The sequence below is a fragment of the Helianthus annuus genome, chromosome 15 (assembly GCF_002127325.2).
Source record: "Helianthus annuus cultivar XRQ/B chromosome 15, HanXRQr2.0-SUNRISE, whole genome shotgun sequence".
NCBI classification, from domain to species: Eukaryota; Viridiplantae; Streptophyta; class Magnoliopsida; order Asterales; family Asteraceae; genus Helianthus; species Helianthus annuus.
Window position 1 is genome coordinate 126,643,404 of NC_035447.2, and position 18,536 is coordinate 126,661,939.

An 18,536-nucleotide genomic window follows, 5' to 3' on the forward strand; every position below is an offset into this window, starting at 1 on the left:
ATGTTCATAACATCATGAAAAAATAAATTTTCTTTTAGTATATGCATTTGATATTAGTATTTGTTTTTTGTATGTTGTGAAGTATATACGTGTAAGTGTATAAGTATTATAAAGTTATTATTAATTTATGATGAAACTTATATGTATGTAATGTACATTTTTAATTTTAAATAGTTGTTGTTTAAATAAAACTAGGATTCCCCCATCGCGCGTTGCGGCGGAGCGTCTAAGTGCGAACCAAACGCTATAGACCAGTTTCATTAAGCTACTATAATTAAAATATACACACACATATATATATATATATACATATATTAACAAGAGGCTTTCCAATTTTATATTTTGTAACTTATAGTTTTTAAATATTTACTCATTCGATAAATACTAATTATAGTGTCAGTATCATACCAATACCGTAACAAATTGAATTGATGTTCATCGAAAAACTCTCACGTAAAAAACTGCTAAAAATATTTACTCATTCTATAAATACTAATTATGATTTTTAACAAACCATAAATAAAAAGTTGGATAGAAATAATTCACATGTAGAATTAATCCTATATTGATATGTAATGAACAACCCTGTATTTAAGAATATCAAACCTAACGAAAAAATAACAGTTGTTAGGGTGAGGGACGGTTTTAAACGATAACAAAAAAATAACAGTCGTTAGGGTGAGGGACGGTTTATGTTAACAGTCACCTGCAAACATTTTGTGCAAGTTTATATCAGGAAAGCGTCATGAATACCCGAATCTTACTCCACATCTAAGCAAGTCTTATACTCTTTAGGTGGGGGAGGGGTTATACCGGGACAATAAGTGCCCCAACTATTTTCGGTTGCATTCGATGCAGTTGTGACATATATTTTTAGGTCTTCGGATATAAGACTTTCGAAAATGCTTCCACTTTCACATGCTTCTACATATATAACCTACAATTTGAGATTTCACCTTTAAAAAAGTGAGTATTACCAACAAAATATCTCTAACAACCATGATCAATAATCACTTATAAATTAATACAAGAAAGTAACTTACCATCTGACTATATGTATCCATTGCATGCTTTGTTTTCAAAACGTCGATGAAATCATTAGCGTAAATGTATGCCATGTTTGGCATCCCTTAACAATATAATTTATATAGTTATGTTAGAAACAGTTATTATTTCGATGTTTAACAACAAAAGATACATGAGGTAACCAAATACCAAGAATTCCAGGGCCTCCATGATCCGTGTAATGCGCAAAGATTGTTTTAAGGCATAGTCGTATAGGTATTTAAAACAATCAAATATTACACATACCACTTCTGAAGGAGATAAGCAGTCGGCGAAATCGTATCGTATCCTGAAAATGGCGAAATCGACATGGATAAAAGACGGAAAGAAAAGTCACTTTAGTTTTCCATAAGTTAGGAGGGATAGATTTGATTCTTTAATTTCTCTTACTACTGAGTTTCTAAATATACCCTTTACTTCTGAAACAACGCCGTCTAATCCGCCCGATATGGCCAGATTCTTTGCTTCTTCTAACGAATTCATTCGAACATCGTCATATGTCTCGTTTCCTCCGTTTGTCAAGAAGTACACCTGTCCATTCGGTTTTAGTTAGAATTGTTTATGAATTTGATACGTGGTACAAGTGGAGTTACGGTCCCATAAGCAATAGATGTAAAGGTCTCAACAAGCCTGATCATGTAACAAACCCAATTGTCGGACCCAAATTTCAACAATTAAGGTATTGATTTCGTCAAGTAAAAACTTACCCCTATTTTAGTGATTTCTAGATCTTATCTTTTTTAGTGTAAAACTCGTAAATCACAAATTGTCCTAATTTACGTGTTTATATATGTTTCAATTGTAATTACAGTTTATTTTTTAACAGCAAATTTAAATCACTGACGGACCACTAAAGTAGTTGTAATCTTGGCTGACAAATTTAGAATCCCTTATAAAAGGGACCCTCATGTAATGTCTTAATTATTGTAATATATCATTTTCTTTGAGAACATGTCTTTTGTGCTTCCATTCTATGTCATCAGGGTTCTGACCAACCGACTCGATTCGACCAGATCATTGATACCACTAATAAAACAGAAAATCGTCAAATAGTAACCGAGTACTGATGCTGAAGTTTCTTCATCATCAAGACTACATTAAGCTGGAAGCTAGAGAAAAGTACAGATCTTTCTTGGGCATTTTCATACACCACCTAAAGCAAACATTACAAAAATTAATCAACACAAAATGGTAACAATTAGCACGAAAAATCGCTGCTCTAATTTATGTACCTTCAACATTACTTGAAGAACATGAATGAGATACTCTTGTTCATAAACAACATAATCATCAAACTTCAACTCAATGTTGAATCCCAAACAAGGGTTCACTTTTTGAAAAGCTTCTGCTAAAGTGCAAGAATGATCGTCGATCTCAACTTCCTAACGCACAATCTTTCGTTTGATTTCCTTAGCAAAGACTTGCCTACCTCATCTGTTGCTTTCTGAGGACCATAACTGAAGAACTCATCTAATGTCAGATCGGTGACCCGTTTTTCAACTACATTGCCCTGAAATACCCAATTACACAACATTAATTTCTACTTAATTAAGTGCAGATAATGGGGCATCTCATTAAAATAACAAATTTAAATAATTAGGAGATTTCAAGAAACTTATTAAAAAAGATTAAAAAACTAACACATTCATTTCATTCTTTGAATTTCATATATAAGTTTAATAACCATAGACAATAATAAGAGAGAACGATCGAAGAGTACATATATATTCTGAACAAGCAGTTTCTACAGGCCAATAAACATTCCGAGAAAGCAAATATTGTCAAGTAATGCACATACAAGTCTAGCAAGTTAAAACATGATAAGCATCTTCATACATACTGACGTTCATCATCTAACCAGGCTTCTGAAGATCTTCCAAAGTTGCATCCGGAACCCTAAAAGTCATACCTTACAATGTACAATTTTGACAAAAGAATGAAAAGTCATACCACTCCGAACGAATCAATCTTCAGTCCAGTGTGAATCAACTTCTGGTGCAAACTATCTTCATCATCCGAATCCACTGCCGCGGAGTCACTGCCGCGGAAACCTGGACCTGCAAGGGGGATTTGAGAGGACGATTTAATGGGGGGTTATGCAGGCTCTTCAGTCGTGATTGAATGTAATTGGACGCTTTGTGTGCTTGACATTCACTCTTCCGATTGATTGTGAGGGACGTCTAAGTTTCCCGAGGGCAAAGAAGTAATGGATTTGGGGGTTATATTTGGAAGAAATGTAAAAAATTATTGAAACCTAGGTGAAGGGGGCATATTTGGAAGCTTGTGATGAAACTCACGAAAAATGCACTGACGTTTCATATGACGTCTTAAAATTAGGGGTTAAAATTACATCTTAGTCCTATGGAGATGTATTATATAGATATATAGTTATAGATATATAATTATATAATAATTATAATAGTAAAAAATGTATTTAGAAATCCTAATTAGGAATGGCAATGTGCCGGTTTTGGGCCGGGTATTGGTAATCCCAGGCCCGTACCCGGTTGTAATTTTTTGTCCCATGCCCGGCCCGTTACCCGTCGGGTATTTGTCGGGTAATTACCCGTCGGGTATCAGGCATACCCGCGGGTATCGGGTATACCCGTTAATTTCTTAAAAATACCCGTTGGGACAAATGTGCAATTTTTTACTTTGATTTTTATATAGTTTACAATTTTAATAACTATAAGAAATGAAAATATGATTAAATACTTCCATATCATATTCATACCACATATACCAAACTAAATCAAAACGATTAAATACTTCCATTTCAAATATACATGCTCAAAAATAAGTTATTTGGTCACTAATCAGTTGCCAAATACATATGGACTTATTCCACCGGGCGTATCTGTTCTCTATTCTCACATACTTTGTGTAGCATTACAAGGATCAATAAAAGACATGTTTATCATCTTCAATTCCAACACTTGAAAACAATAACTCAAAACATATACAACACATAAAGTCAGTTTATTTATTTAGCATTTGATTGAGCACTTGATAGATATGAAAAAAATTACCTTCACTACAAGAACAAGATCTCGATATGATAATGGTGTTGTTGCTACTTGACTTTTTGTGTTCTTGCTTTATGAGTAGAATAGGGTAAGATGAAAAGAAAAAATATAATTTTCTGGATACTAATATAGTTATATGTATGGAAATTTATAATATATTTATTTCGGGTATTATTCAGGTAAATGGGCCGGGTATCGGGCGGGTATCACTAAATCCCATACCCGTATCCGTACCCGATTTTTTTCCATTTTTAAGCCCATACCCGGCCCATACCCATCGGGTTTCGGGTATACCCGGCCCGTATATTTCGGGTTTCGAGTATACCCGTTGGACTTGGGCTTTTTTGCCATCCCTAATCCTAATGTATATCTTTTAACAAACTAATGGGTATACCCAATACCCGCGGGTACACCCGATGCCCGACGGGTAATTACCTGACAAATACCCGACAGGTACTGGCTGGGTATGAGACAAGATTTTATAACCGGACATGGGTATGATATTACCAATACCCGACCCGAAAACGACCCATTACCATCCCTATTTATCATTAAAGTTCTATATCATTAAAGTTCATGTTTATAAACCAAAATACGAAGTTGGAAACAAAAAAAAAACAACAAAGTTCATGTTTATATACATCCAGGTTTTTTTTAAAAACCCGGCCGGGTTTTTTTTCATACTCGAACATACCCGAATAAAAAAATATGATATTTTAATACCCGGGTATAGGAAACTTGAACCATACATAATACTGGGTACACATGATATGGATTTCTTGACCAATAACTGGACCTAAACCCGACTCACTATTGGCAATACCAAAAATTCAAAACTCAGTCGTACCCGTACCCGAGTGCTAAAAAAAATCAGGTTTTGTATACAAAACATCTTTATCAACCCAACAAAACCCGACCCGTCAACCAGGTCATAAACCGCAATCCGAATATCGACTCCACCCCCGTTCGTTCGTTCACCTTCACCGGCCAACGAGCGAAAAATAAAACTGACCGGTGAACCAGATCCACTCCACCAGATATGGCAGGGCTACTAGCATGGGCGGCGGACGTAGTCAGATCCGGCGGTGGCGCCACCAGCGAGGAAGACGAGTCCGATTCCATCCCCTTAATATTCAGTCCTGAACAGGAAAAGTACGTTCGAGACTTAAACATCAAAGCAGCGGCGTTGAGCCGCTCCGTACAAGACCTCCGGCAGCGTATACCTCCGCCGGATATCTCGCAACGCCTCCCGGACCTCCACGCGCACTCACTCGCCTCCAACGCTGCCCTAGCTCTTCAATTGAATGCTCACTCTTCTACTAAAGAACAGGTATTTTAGTAAATCTGTTGAATATGATGGTGCAATTGAGAATTTGTGTAATTAGAGTGAATTTAGTTTGATTTGTAAGTAGATCTGTAGTAGCACTGGAGTACGGTTAGTTTATTAGTTTCAGATTTAGCTAAACATGTTAGTAGTAGATTTAGGGTTTTATTATGATAGGATAGAATGGACATATCATGAATGCTCTCTGTTCTACAATTTTACTTCCAGAAAGATCAGTGATTTTGGAATTACTGGTTTAAAGCCTGCTTAAATTCAATTAAACATGCTAGTAGCAGATTCAGAATTTTGAAATGTAATTCTGTTTTATTATGATAGATAGAAAGGGCATGATATGGATCTGTGAATGAACTAGATGTGTTAGACAAGTTTCGATCTTACGTGTGACCTTTGGGCATGACATGTAATGTCAGGCACAACTGAGAGAAGTTACATTGCTTGAAGAAAACGCCGCATTTGAAAAGGCCATATCAGATTGCGAGGGTAAGATACAAGAGAAGCTACAAGAAGCAGAACAACTTCGTGCTAAGCTAGAGGTAACTCTAAGAGCTTGATTCTTTTTTTTTTTTAATTTTCTTTTTTCAATTTTAATGTCTTTAAATTGTTTGAAAATTGTCATCTGGCAGATGTCTGAGGTCTTTCTTATTAAATGGTTGAAATTGTTCATATTTGAATTATCAAAATTTCCTTGCAGGAACTGGATGCAACTCAAACAACCGAGCTGCAAATTGAACAGTCTGCACCAAATGACGATGAGTTGGGAGATTCAGCTGGTTTTTCAGTTAAATCGACAGCCGAAGCTGAAGCGCATACCCCAGCGCAAATTTCTTCCTTGCAGGAGAGTTTAGAGAACAAGAAAAAGGAACTGGTTTGTTATAACCTTTTCAATTTTTGTATCTCTTATTTCGATGGCATTCTATTTCTTGTAATCTTGTCTTACTTCATTCTTGATTTCATGACACTACTGTACACTTTTTGTATCTTGTAGGCTTCTTTGGAAGAGATTGTTCAAAATTTAGAGAGACAATGGTCTAAGGTTCAAGAAGAGTCACTAAAGCAGCCTTCTCCAGGTACCTTGCATATTTTGTACACATTACTTTGTGTTCCACAAATACATTAGAAACGATAAGTGCAACATTGACTATAGGACAATAGTTTGTAAAGTTCCCTATAGGTCAAGGCTGCGGAACAATCTATTGCAGTCAAGATTCCTATTAGATAAAGATTGACTTAGATAGAGCTTAAATGATAGTCTGGAATTTTCAGATGATTTGGTATTTTGGTACCTAACCATTAGTTTCCCAAATATGACGTTTGAGAAACTAAAAAGAATTATGTTCTGTTTTAGATGTTCAAGTTCAACAGTCTACATAATGTGTATTCTAAACAACTTTTCTAAAGAGGGGTCCATATCAGCTTGAATTTCGTATACACACGTGGACACTTCATAATATCAACTTGACCCATTTAGCTTACAAGTTTCATACTTGCATTTTTTTCATTAAATACAATTATAATACGACCATTATACCATTAGCTTTCTCTGTATGCTCCAAACTCTCGTATCCTAATGCATGTTTTATGGGAAGGTATAAATGTCATATCTTTAGATATGGTTATATTTGATAACTGATATTATGCTTTTCTGTTGGGTAAGTATATGAAATTATGCCAAAAAGATATGCAATGTTTTGACTTGAAAATAAAAGGAACATTTCTAATTTGTGTTTGAAATTTTGAACTATGAAAGTAGTATACATCATATTTATAAACTTCTGTTTTTTTTTTTTTTTAAAGAATTGAGGCATGGCGATTTACATGTATATATGCTTTATAACTACTTGCAGCTCAGAGAGAGAAGATGTTGGACAAGCAGCTACACAGCCTAATGGAACAATTAGCTGCAAAGCAGGTGCCTGTTTTATAAAGTCTTTATTTTGTTTTAAAGTTACGATGAAGTTTTATTTATATGTTTTTTGGGTAATATTAGGCTCAAGCAGAAGGTTTGGTGAGTGAAATCCATATAAAAGAAATGGAACTAGATAGACTAAATGGAATTTGGAAGGTTGAAACGAGCACCGCAGAGGCCAATGCTGCCAGAAATAGGTTTGGGAGAAGTAACTCTGATCATGGACATCATTCATCTGATTACATTGTTGATCCTCGTTACAAGCCTACAAGTAGGCCTATAGAGGCCGTGCAGAGGCAAATGCTGTTCAGGTCGGCCTTTGTGCTCTACATTCTCGTTCTGCATATTTTGGTATTTATCAAGATATCGTTATGAAGTTCCCCACATGTGCATTTAAACAGTTATTATGTTAATATATTTTACATCTTTTACTTTGAACTCTTTCTTCTACAGTGCTATTCCCAATGAACACGTTCTTAGTTTCTTTACAACCTTTAATCTTTACTGTTTTTTGCTTCACAAATAATGTTTTTGTACCGGTTAGGTCATATCATATAGTTCACACAATGGTAGATACATTTTTGCTTGAAAGTTCAATGATCCACACAGTGGTAGATACTTCCATTCTTCTGAAACTTTTTATTTTGCTTTGATGGTCATTTAAAGTATTTAGGTTAAATGTTAAGTCTTCATCTTCATCCAAATTTATATTGAAAATAATTGTATTAATTAGAAAATATCATAGAACTCGTTTTCCTCCGCATCATCATCCTCAAAGTTTTCATCTGGCGTATTTAGATCGTCATCTTCATCAGCCAAATTAATAACACTTTTCCTTTTCCTCCTAGATGATGAACTCTCACCTTCTCCCGCATTTGACCTGCCAACTCCACCATTGCCATCTTCATCCCCACTCGGGTTGGCTATCCACTCATCATCCAACAAAACATCATCGGCAACTATTGGGTCTTCATCATCGTTTAGATTCGTCTTCTTTATAAACTTTTGCTTCAATCTCCTATTGTACGTAACATACAAACTTGTTCATCCTATCCGTGCCCAACCGATTTCTTCTTTTAGATTAGGTTTTGTTAACCTAATAGATGTTTTTAAGTGAACTATTGGGTTGGCCCACCAAGTAAGCTCAATAAACACTAAATGGGTCTTAAATAAAGTCCAGAAAACTTAAAATTTTTCAATTTTCACTAGGTCTAGTGAGGCTTAAGCCGCACCGCCTCAGCGCCTCGGAAAGCCTCGGATGACTAAGGCCCTAGGTTTAGTTGACCCCTATGAGGCTAAGCCTTTAAGGCGTTTTTTCATAGCCTCGGCCGAGGCGTAAGCCTCGAGGCGGACCTCGGAAAGCCTTTTTAAATCATGATTACGGTCCCTATTTATCTTCTGGGGAATCTTTCTTCAACACTGTTCATCTAGTCTGCAACTACCACCACTCACTAATATGAATAAATTTCCGTCGATTATGTATGAGGTTGGTATGCTGATTGATTATTCTGCCAAAATGTGGGAAATATCTGATTAGCCATATTCTAGCTTAGGACTTAGGAGTGTGAATTTCTAACACGATATGAACCTAACATGAAATTCGCTAGTTTGAGTTTAGTTTTAACGGGTTTGGGTCAGTTTTAGTTTGAACCCGCAAACACATTTAGCTAAAGATACAAACCTAACATGTGTCTGGTACAATTTTTGGGTTCGTCGTCATATTCAGGTTCGACTCGCCACCCACAAACACGATCCATTTAACACCAACCAACCTCATTCAGTACATACAGTGGCAGCCAATCATATGGCATATCAGAGAAATGACACGAGAGACGAAAACTACCCGACAAAAAAGGTAACTGGTAATCTGATTATTCTGTTGGTTATTGTAATATTAGCTTTTATATATTGCAAGTAGTTGCATACTTGCATACATGTATAAGCAGATGATTTGTACATTACTAATATTACTATATGTTGTACAATGCACACAGTACAACATGTTGTTGCATGTCTGATGGTTGTAAAAATCCTGACTAGACACCAGTTAATCTCGATTAATTACCAATTAATAAAAAATAATCCATCCCCGATTAATCACTAGTCCCCGCCCCACCGGCCGACTAGCGAATAGTACAACCATATTTGTGAGAATGCCTTTTGACCAATGCCTTGACAAGTTATCTAACATGTTTAGCATCAGTTTATAATTATTTGGCTTGTTTAAGAATGAATAATACATATGGAATGGGATCAAATACAAACACTTAAGTTTGTAAGAACCATAAGAACCAATACATAATTGACAAGTGTCCATCAATAAAAAATTAGTTTAGGGGTAATTTAGACTTTTTGACCATATTTATTTATAACTAATTAAAAATAATTACAAAAAATATAATCAACACAACACTATATAATTAGCACAACATCATTAATCGTTCTTCATTATCAGCACATCGTCCTCGAATCGTTCTCCATTATCAACATAAACGACATTAGCACAACATCTTCAATCGTTCTCCATTATCAGCACACCAGATGTGCTGATTATATCTACTTTTGGTGTTTGTTTGTATTATTTTGTAATTAACACATAATCAGCACCTTATTAGCACAAATATAAAACACCTTTTGTTAACTTTTTTTAAAAAACACTTTTATAAATACAAAAAGGTATAGCAATATGGTACTCATATTAAAGATAAAAAAATACTTGATTTTATGGTATATATTTTTAAAAAAAATAATGAAGTATATAAAAGTTATTTTAGTTTAAAAAACCTTGGTGGAATTTGTATTTAATAGAAAATGGTCAAATGACTAGCAATTTTACAAAATTACCCCTAATTTGTTAGTAGTAATTTTTAATTATAAGAGTTTTATTTATAATCAATATTAACCATTGATTTAAATTAACAATGGTTCAGATCTGTTCTTACGGTTCTTATAATTAGCACTGTTTGTACAGGATCTCTACCCTAATACATATATGCCATACACTTCATGAATAATCAACATTGATACAAATTTCAGATCCAAAACAATCAACAATAGTTTTTCTACCTATATCGGGCTTCATTCGGGCTCAATTCGCTTCACCCCCTCGGATGTGATCTCTCTTCGGCTGATCTCAAACCCTCCATCTTCAATGTATGAAGCAGGAAATCGCTCCACGTGTCAATGGGGCCAGGTAAGCACCAATGAACACAATCATTATACAAAGTCACATTCTCATTGGGCCAATGCCCATATCTACTTGGGTGTCCATCAGGCCTCATTAACATGGCTTGTGTTGTGTCCAAAAGTCTATACTTCAAACCCCTTTGCTTGCCCATCTTTTCACCCCTTTTAAACTCTTCAATTTGTGTCATATACAACTCCAGATTAATACCCTCTAATGTGATCTCATTGCTCTTGAATGGCATCTTTCTCACACAATCGCCGCCATTATTCCACTCGCCGCCCTCAAAATGCATTGGTGCAAACGTTCGTAAAATCGTTATACCCTTGAAGTTTTCTCGACTGTTGATTGCCTTAAACGCTGTCCTTATCGCCTTTCTATATCCAAATGTCATTGGATAATCGGTGATGTTGTCCAACTGACAATATCTACAACCAACCACCTGACGATTGTCGTAGTACAATGCAGGCCGCCAAAACCAGTGGCCTGCATTGATGATCAGATAATTAAACCCGTCTATCTGTGTTGTCCATTTCTCATCAAACTCGTCTAGGTAAAGATTGAAAAGGCCCGTATGGGTGGGGCCATCGGCACTCGCCTCGTCGGCTTTTACAAGAAATGGTGACCAGTAAGTGGCTAGAGTGAAGTTGTAAGAGACATAGTACCAATGTTTGAAATGCTCATCAGTTGTCGCTGATTTATCAATAGGATATTCCACCTGGAAATAAAAAAATCTTGATATTATTATTATTGTAACTATTCTTATAAATTATTCTTTATTATTATTTGATAAAAAAAAAATAATTCACTACACGTTAAACTTTGAAAAATTGTCAGTGGCCAGCGAGTTTATATTCCCTAAAAATCGTGACCAAGTATATTTATATATTTGGCACGGGTCTACAATGGTCCAACCTAACCAAAGAATATAATTTATTTATTGTTCAACATAAAATATTATTTTCATATATTTTATGATGTATAAAGTAATTAAATATATATTTTTTCTTTTCTACATATTTAGTTTGTTTTTATAGCCATAAAATTAAAGCCAAAAGTAATTAATCACATATTTAGTTTGTTTCTTATAGCCATAAAATTAAAGCCAAAAGTAATTAAATATATATTTTTTTCTTTTCTACATATTTAGTTTGTTTCTTATAGCTATAAAATTTAAAGAAGCTCCATAATTATCAAAACAGAATGATAATAAAAGTGATCCCATAATAAAAAAAGACGGTTTTTTTTTTTTTGCAAATAATTAGATTTATTTTAAGTAGAAATTGGTAAACCGTATAAGCATTTGTGTGCAGTGTTGACAAGATATAACATAGAGATAATAAAAGTAGGCTAAGAGTTGGCTACAAAGTATAAATTTTCTAAAAAGTGTAAAAAGTCATAAAACATCATAATATCAACCATAAAACACACCAAAAACCTACAAATAACATAATGAAGATTACCAAAACATCATATATGTAGGTTTTGTGTTGTGTTTTGGATTATAAGGCTCTGATTATGGAATGACAAACATTACTGTGTTTTATGTTGATTAGCATGTTGTGTTTTATAGTCATAGTTATACAATGGTGTATTTAAAGTTTTTATGGACTATTAAGGTTTGAATATTGTGTTTTAGTAATCTTCACTCTATTATTTGTGGATTTTAGGCGTGTTTTATGGCTAAAACTATAGTGTTTTATAACTTTTTACACTTTTTAGAAAATTTAGACTTTGTAGCCGAACCTCAGCCTACAAAAGTATATTATATATGTGTTTATATAATCACCTTATAATGAATCACAATTAAAATAATAGATGCATCTATTTATTCAGTTCCTTAGATTTAACTTTGTATTTAAAGATGCTTTATACATGCATATGGATTGTATGTTAGGTTTGAATTTTAGGTATGAACATGGTCCAACTATGATCTAGTTAGGTTGTTGGCCCGTACATTGATTGCTAGGAGATAGAGATGGAACCACAACGGTTTGTGTTATCTGATGCGTTGCACACATAACACGTAGCCTCGGTGACATATAGACGGGTATGTCAAAATGTGTACATCTAGAATGCACAATTTATAGTGTAGATCATAAATAGTATGTGACGGCTATTCAAGATGCCAATCTTAGAAAATCAAAACCAAGATAATATGTCGTTTACGTATAATATTGGGTGAAATATATAAATGGAAATTTGAAGAAAAGCCTTCGTAAATGCAAATGATAAGATCTAAAAAAATGAGGACCAATTGTTAAGGTAAATGCAAATGATAAGATCTAAAAAATGAGGACCAATTGTTAAGATAAATTCCACGTAAGCAAGTGGACCCCACCATGTGCATAATTTGATCATAAGATGACATCTAAACTCCTATATTATAAAGCTTGAAATGTATAATGACTTCTTCCTTTGTCCATACTTAATTTGTCATTTTATATATTTTCTTTATATCACATCAATAAAATTTATAATCATATTAAATAAATGTATATATACAACAAAAATAACAATCAATAATAAAGCTAAACTATTAAAAACCTATATATATTTAATCATACATTAACACCAAGAAAATGAGAGCTTAACAATATAGTTGTATTTATCGAGAAATAACAATCAATAATAAATTAAACTATTAAAAACGTACATACATTTAATCATACAGACACACCAAGAAAATGAGAGCTTAACAGTAACTTAATTTATCGAATCAATGATGAATTTAAACTATTAATAACCGCTATATCTATTTAATTATATACATAAACCAAGAAAATGAGAGCTTAACAATAATTGTATTCATCGAGAATAAATATTTTTTTTTTCTTATCCATCCAATGGAAATAAACCGAGAAAATGAGAGCTTAACAATTGATCGAGACATAAAGGGATAGATTGGGGGGAGTGATGCTCTTTTGTTAATATGTAGTTTGTTCTGCTATTGTTTGTGTCGGCCCGATTTGGGTCGGCGTTTGAAGTATACTTTTCAAAAAAAAAAAAAAAAAAAAACAATATTGTTTTCATCGAGAATAAATATTTTCTTTTCTTATCCATCCGATGAAAAAATAATTAGTTGTTAGTGTTTTATAGTATCTAGTCATCTTGTAAATTCCTAAAATACACAACATATCATGTATAAATTGCGTACGTATTGAGAATATTCATGGTTGTTTGAACGAGTAAATTAGTTACACTACAAAAGATAGATACAAAAACACATATTCACGATTCACATTATTTTATTGTTTTAATATAAAAATAGAGAGATAACAAGAATATTATAACTCAATAAAAATATGGCTACTTGATCAATTATTTAATCTATTTACAAGATTCTTGAAATTATTAATTTATTTAAATTAACACTCTAATGTTCACTTAAAATTAATCTACAAAATCATGAATAAAACATGGAGATAATATATAAATATCAGTGGCGAAGCTCGTATATACCCAAAAAAACTTATAAAATCGGGAGGTTGAAAACGTATATACCTAAAAAATTCTACATAAAAACTACATAACGCACACTACTGAGCGAAAAGTCCCCCCCGCCCTTTCTATCCTGCGCCCATAAATAAATAAATAATTTAAAAGAAATGAGTGATCGATGTTGATGAACTTACCCTAGATAGCATGCACATCAAGGATTGCATTTGATTTCTACCCACAGAATCACCAACAAAAGCCAAAGATTTATCTCTAACAATCTCCAAAAACTGATACGGGTTGAAAATGGGTAGATCACACCCATCGGGTTTCCATCTCCACTTCATGAAATCCGAATCAGGTCGTCCATATTTCTGGCAGTTTTGGTGCTCATGAATGGCCCAACATGTCATGTTAGTATAATATGGAGCATCAGGGTTGCGTATCCATTCGCCGGAGAACACGTCACATTTATGGTGGTTGTCATTGATTTTGATGAGTTCGTCTTGAGGGTGGTACACAGGCGAGGTAGTAGTAGTAGTAGTAGAAGGATGTGTGGATGGGTATTTGTGGAGAGGGTAGTAAAGAGGTACAACTGTGAGGGTGATGAGTGTTAGGAGGGTCACAAGTATTAGGGTTTTGGATGTGGTTCCAAGGGTTGTAGCTTGATGGTTTTGCTTCCCATTTGTCACCTTCATCAAGAGAGAGATAGAGGGAGAGAGAGAGAGAGACTGGGTAGAAGAAGTCTCAAAACAAAGGTGGTGGCTATATTTCTAAAACTTCATTGGAAGTATGTTACTTATAACAACTTGTAGAGCATAAACAACTATTATAATCACATCATTAGATCACACACATTTGGAGATGACTTTTCTATATTAACAATAAACATGTACATTTTGCAACTACCCATTAATATTGCAACTACCCATTAATGCAAAGGATGATAAGATACATATTAGGAAACATAATAAGCGTCGTTCCTGAGAATTCGGATACCCTGTGAAAAATGAGCAGCTAAATTCAAGAGGAAACCCAATAAATATGGGAAAAACCCTCCTTGTGGGAATCGAACACAGGAGCACATGGTCCCTAAACCCTATTCCACCCCCAAGATGTCACTAGGCTATAATGCGATGGACGTTTCTTTTTACATCCTAACTTTCTGAATGTAATCTTAGTAAAATGGACTTAAGTCTATTACATTCGTTTAAATGCTTAAATAGTTATGAAATCGTACCCATTTTCTACATGTGAGCTCGACGCAACACTAGTTATGAAATCGTACTCATTTTCTTATACATGCCATGTGATTTGTGTGAAATGAGGATTTTGAACCGATGACTAATTATAATTAGACCGTGCGGTATGGGTTCAGAAAGAGAACGGGAAGACTGAGGTGGAGCATTTTGCCGACAGGGAACACCACCCCTCGCGACTCCCGATGTATCAACTGCGTGAATAAATTGCTTCAAAAAGTTACCTTTTAGTAATTCCTAAAAGTAGCTTTCGTGTTTTGTTGGTATACGTACATAACATGATCATAAAATGACACACAATAAAACAAACATAAATAAGAAACATACCAAAACATCTAAAATGACCACAAATATTAAAAGTAGACAGTTATGTTTGTACAAATAATTAACATGGAAAAGGTAGATCGACGTGACAAGAGTTGTACATGATAACTTTAACAATTGGTGGAGAAAGTCCAAAAATCATATAATTGGTCAATAATTTAATTTAAATAGTAATCAAAATTTAACTCTCAATAATACAAGTAAAGTTAATCATTTGAGATTATATTTTTTAGTGCATATATTAATATAAGACTGTGTATTCAATTAACACTCCACTGCCTCGCCGCCTTCCACGTTGGAGCAACATGCCACATCCCCATCGCGCCCTCTCTATATGCATGCGTTAGCAAACTAGCTCCCCGCCCACCCCCTCCGACGGCGTGTTTGGCACCCTTCACGCCCAAAAACATGCAAAAAGGGCGTCATCACCCCATTGGCTAACGCCCCACTACACTTAGTCTAAGTGATGATTGAAGGACAAATTAAATTATCACGAAAACACAATTTAAGAAAAGGGTATTAGTCACATCAATCCGTTTCATTAATTTGTATTAGTAGATATTTGTAGAAGTAATTATAAATAGTCCTTTTGGTTTTCCCTATTCACATCTTTGATGTATAAGTTTAATAGTTTCACTTTCGGGACATAATTTCTAAATTTTAACATGTTTGACTTCTAAAATTAACTTTCGTTCAAAGAATATGTTAAGTTTGAATAAATAGTTAATATTCACATATCACTCTCCTCTATATTTATCTTTCTATATACATAGATATATATGAAGAGAGAAACAGTAAAAAGGGTGTGGGTATAAGATAAGAAGCGTGTGAATAAGATGACACATAATAACTAATTTAAACTATAAATTTTGGCCCTCACTAATCCCACACTCTTTAAATCTTATTTTCACACCATGAAGTATATACGAGTCCGTATGGGGTTATATGGCCCGTATACATGAATGTTGCACAGAAATAAAGGTATGGATTTTTTTGCCGCGTTGTATACGGGCCGTATAAAATTATATAAGACCATTATAATGTTATACGATCAAAGTGTAATATCTTGTTGGGTATTTTTTATCAGTTTTTGAGGTTTTTATACATGTATATGAGCCGTATAACATTATACGACTCATGTAGATTTAAACTTTTTTTAGGTAAATTTATAAAACCGAAACCGTATAATGAGTTTTTGTTGATATATGAGTTTATTAGTGATAAACGTATAAGTATTGATTAATATCCGACTTTATTATGGGAATACAAGTTTTGCCGTATTATTTAGATATGTCAGATTATGTTACGAGTTTGTAATATGTTGCTGATTATGTTATGATAGCATATTTAGTTTAACAATCAGGATAAATTAACCAAAAAAATGTGCATAAGATAAAAAATATGGTAACAATCATCAAACAAACAAAACAAAGATAAACGATAAACATAAGATAAATATTTACAATGACATTTACAATGTTTCAAACCAAAAACAACAAAAAAAAAAGGAAAATACAATAAGCCGCTACGGTGGCAGTGGCAAAGCTGGTAGTAGTGGTGATGCGGCACCTGCTCATGGAGGGAGCGCGCACCGGCATGCATCACAATAATCTCCTCGGTGATCCACTGTATGTCCCTCCATAGAGCAACTACGTCAACTCGCATAGTAGCTACATCTGACTCAACCTGTGTCAATCTCTCCTCAAACCCCAGCGGTGTGACAACCCTCACAAATCCAGGTATCCGTACAAATTAATTAATATTTAATTAGTGCTTAATTACTATGCTTGATTACAATTATGACTAAACTGCTTTTCTGTTTTCTGATACATACATACTCATGCATCACATATTATACTGTCACTCCATTTATTACACACCAACAATAGTGACAAACTTGATGCATAAAGCACAGTTAGCACAGTGAGCGGATAACCCAGTAAACATGCTGACATTGCCAGCACTAGACAGACATTGTTTCTGAGGCCAGTATGTGCCGGGAATAGATTACTACACTAGTAGGGAGTGTAGGGAGGTGAGAATCATAGAACTGTGTCACTAGGTGATAGTTATAGTGACTGGAAGTGCCTAAAACATACTTTAATTACAAAATTCTGCACTACATACAAAAATTCAGTATTTAACAATATTAGTAAAGTGCAAAAACTTGGTAAAATAGTCCTAGTCACTTTCCAAAGTGTTGGGAATTTATTGTATCACTAAAAACAATATAAACGACACTTTATAGCTTTACTTAGCACTTTAACGGATCAATATCCAACCGAACAACCGGACTTTACCCGGAACATAAAAATATTGCCAAAGACATTGTTTTTACCTTTCTGAGCTAGTTAGGGTCCCCGAACACCCTAACACCCTTTATATTAATAAACACACTTAACATACTAACTAAATACTTACAATCCAACTAGTTAGTAACCAAGTATCATCACCACCCAACCCTTACCCCCCCCCCCAAATGACGGTCACAAGGGTGGGACACACCCTTTTGTTTTCTTTGATTATTTAAATGAGTTTGTTGGTTATCTAGAGAACACTTTGCATGATGGGTAAAACTTGATCTTGGTCTATAAGAATACATGAGAGTTAACCCATCTCTCACTTCAACACCCACTAAACACCAACATCCTCTCTTCCTCCATAACCACCTCACGGCCGCCACCCTTCCACCACATCACCACCACTTTCAAACCTTATTCAACCATTTCTCATACATACATAGAAGCCAGGAGTCCTACAAACAAGCCCGGTGCTCTCGAAAGTTCAAGAACCGCTCTAGATTTCTTTTATCCACCACCTTTACACCTTGTTTCTTCCCTAGCCTTGTGCTAGTAGTAAGTGTTTCTAATCATCATCTTGATCTTGTTTATGGTGGTTAATAGTTGATTTAATGGTTAAAAATTTAGAAACACTAAAGAACTTACATTAAAGTCTTGAACATAAGATGAATAAGGTGGATAAAGAGAAG

The 18,536-nt window shown here is 34.4% G+C and overlaps 3 protein-coding genes across 3 annotated transcripts; 1 reads left to right on the forward strand and 2 right to left on the reverse strand.

The window, feature by feature from the left end:
• Positions 1-532: 532 nt before the first annotated feature.
• On the reverse strand, positions 533-4,442 carry LOC110912491 (glycerophosphodiester phosphodiesterase GDPD2). The gene is given in 8 exon segments (XM_035984449.1): positions 533-937; positions 1,044-1,129; positions 1,312-1,354; positions 1,456-1,596; positions 2,123-2,218; positions 2,298-2,464; positions 2,467-2,575; positions 4,386-4,442. Coding segments are annotated over 8 exon segments (876 nt in total). The 3' UTR covers positions 533-760.
• A 568-nt stretch (positions 4,443-5,010) lies between these two features.
• LOC110912492 lies at positions 5,011-7,840 on the forward strand. Its single transcript, XM_022157229.2, has 6 exons — positions 5,011-5,421; positions 5,847-5,969; positions 6,128-6,301; positions 6,422-6,503; positions 7,281-7,345; positions 7,424-7,840. Exons 1-6 carry the CDS (start codon positions 5,131-5,133, stop codon positions 7,715-7,717), a joined length of 1,029 nt encoding a protein of 342 aa, XP_022012921.1. The 5' UTR covers positions 5,011-5,130; the 3' UTR covers positions 7,718-7,840.
• Positions 7,841-10,273: 2,433 nt separating this feature from the next.
• Positions 10,274-14,890, reverse strand: LOC110912493 (protein trichome birefringence-like 19). Its single transcript, XM_022157230.2, has 2 exons — positions 14,162-14,890; positions 10,274-11,244 (listed from the first exon to the last, which is right to left on the reverse strand). The coding sequence occupies exons 1-2, from the start codon at positions 14,660-14,662 to the stop codon at positions 10,441-10,443; spliced, it is 1,305 nt and encodes a 434-aa protein (XP_022012922.1). The 5' UTR covers positions 14,663-14,890; the 3' UTR covers positions 10,274-10,440.
• Between the last annotated feature and the right edge of the window lie 3,646 nt (positions 14,891-18,536).

Bases quoted from the DNA above. Each gene is read 5' to 3' on its own strand.
- LOC110912492 (XM_022157229.2), top strand. From the start codon at position 5,131: ATGGCAGGGCTACTAGCATGGGCGGCGGACGTAGTCAGATCCGGCGGT. The intron at 5,970-6,127 runs GTAACTCTAAGA...ATTTCCTTGCAG, and splicing joins AACTTCGTGCTAAGCTAGAG to GAACTGGATGCAACTCAAAC. The intron at 6,504-7,280 runs GTACCTTGCATA...AACTACTTGCAG, and splicing joins ACTAAAGCAGCCTTCTCCAG to CTCAGAGAGAGAAGATGTTG.
- LOC110912493 (XM_022157230.2), bottom strand. From the start codon at position 14,662: ATGAAGGTGACAAATGGGAAGCAAAACCATCAAGCTACAACCCTTGGA. The intron at 11,245-14,161 runs GTAAGTTCATCA...TTTTATTTCCAG, and splicing joins TGATGTGCATGCTATCTAGG to GTGGAATATCCTATTGATAA.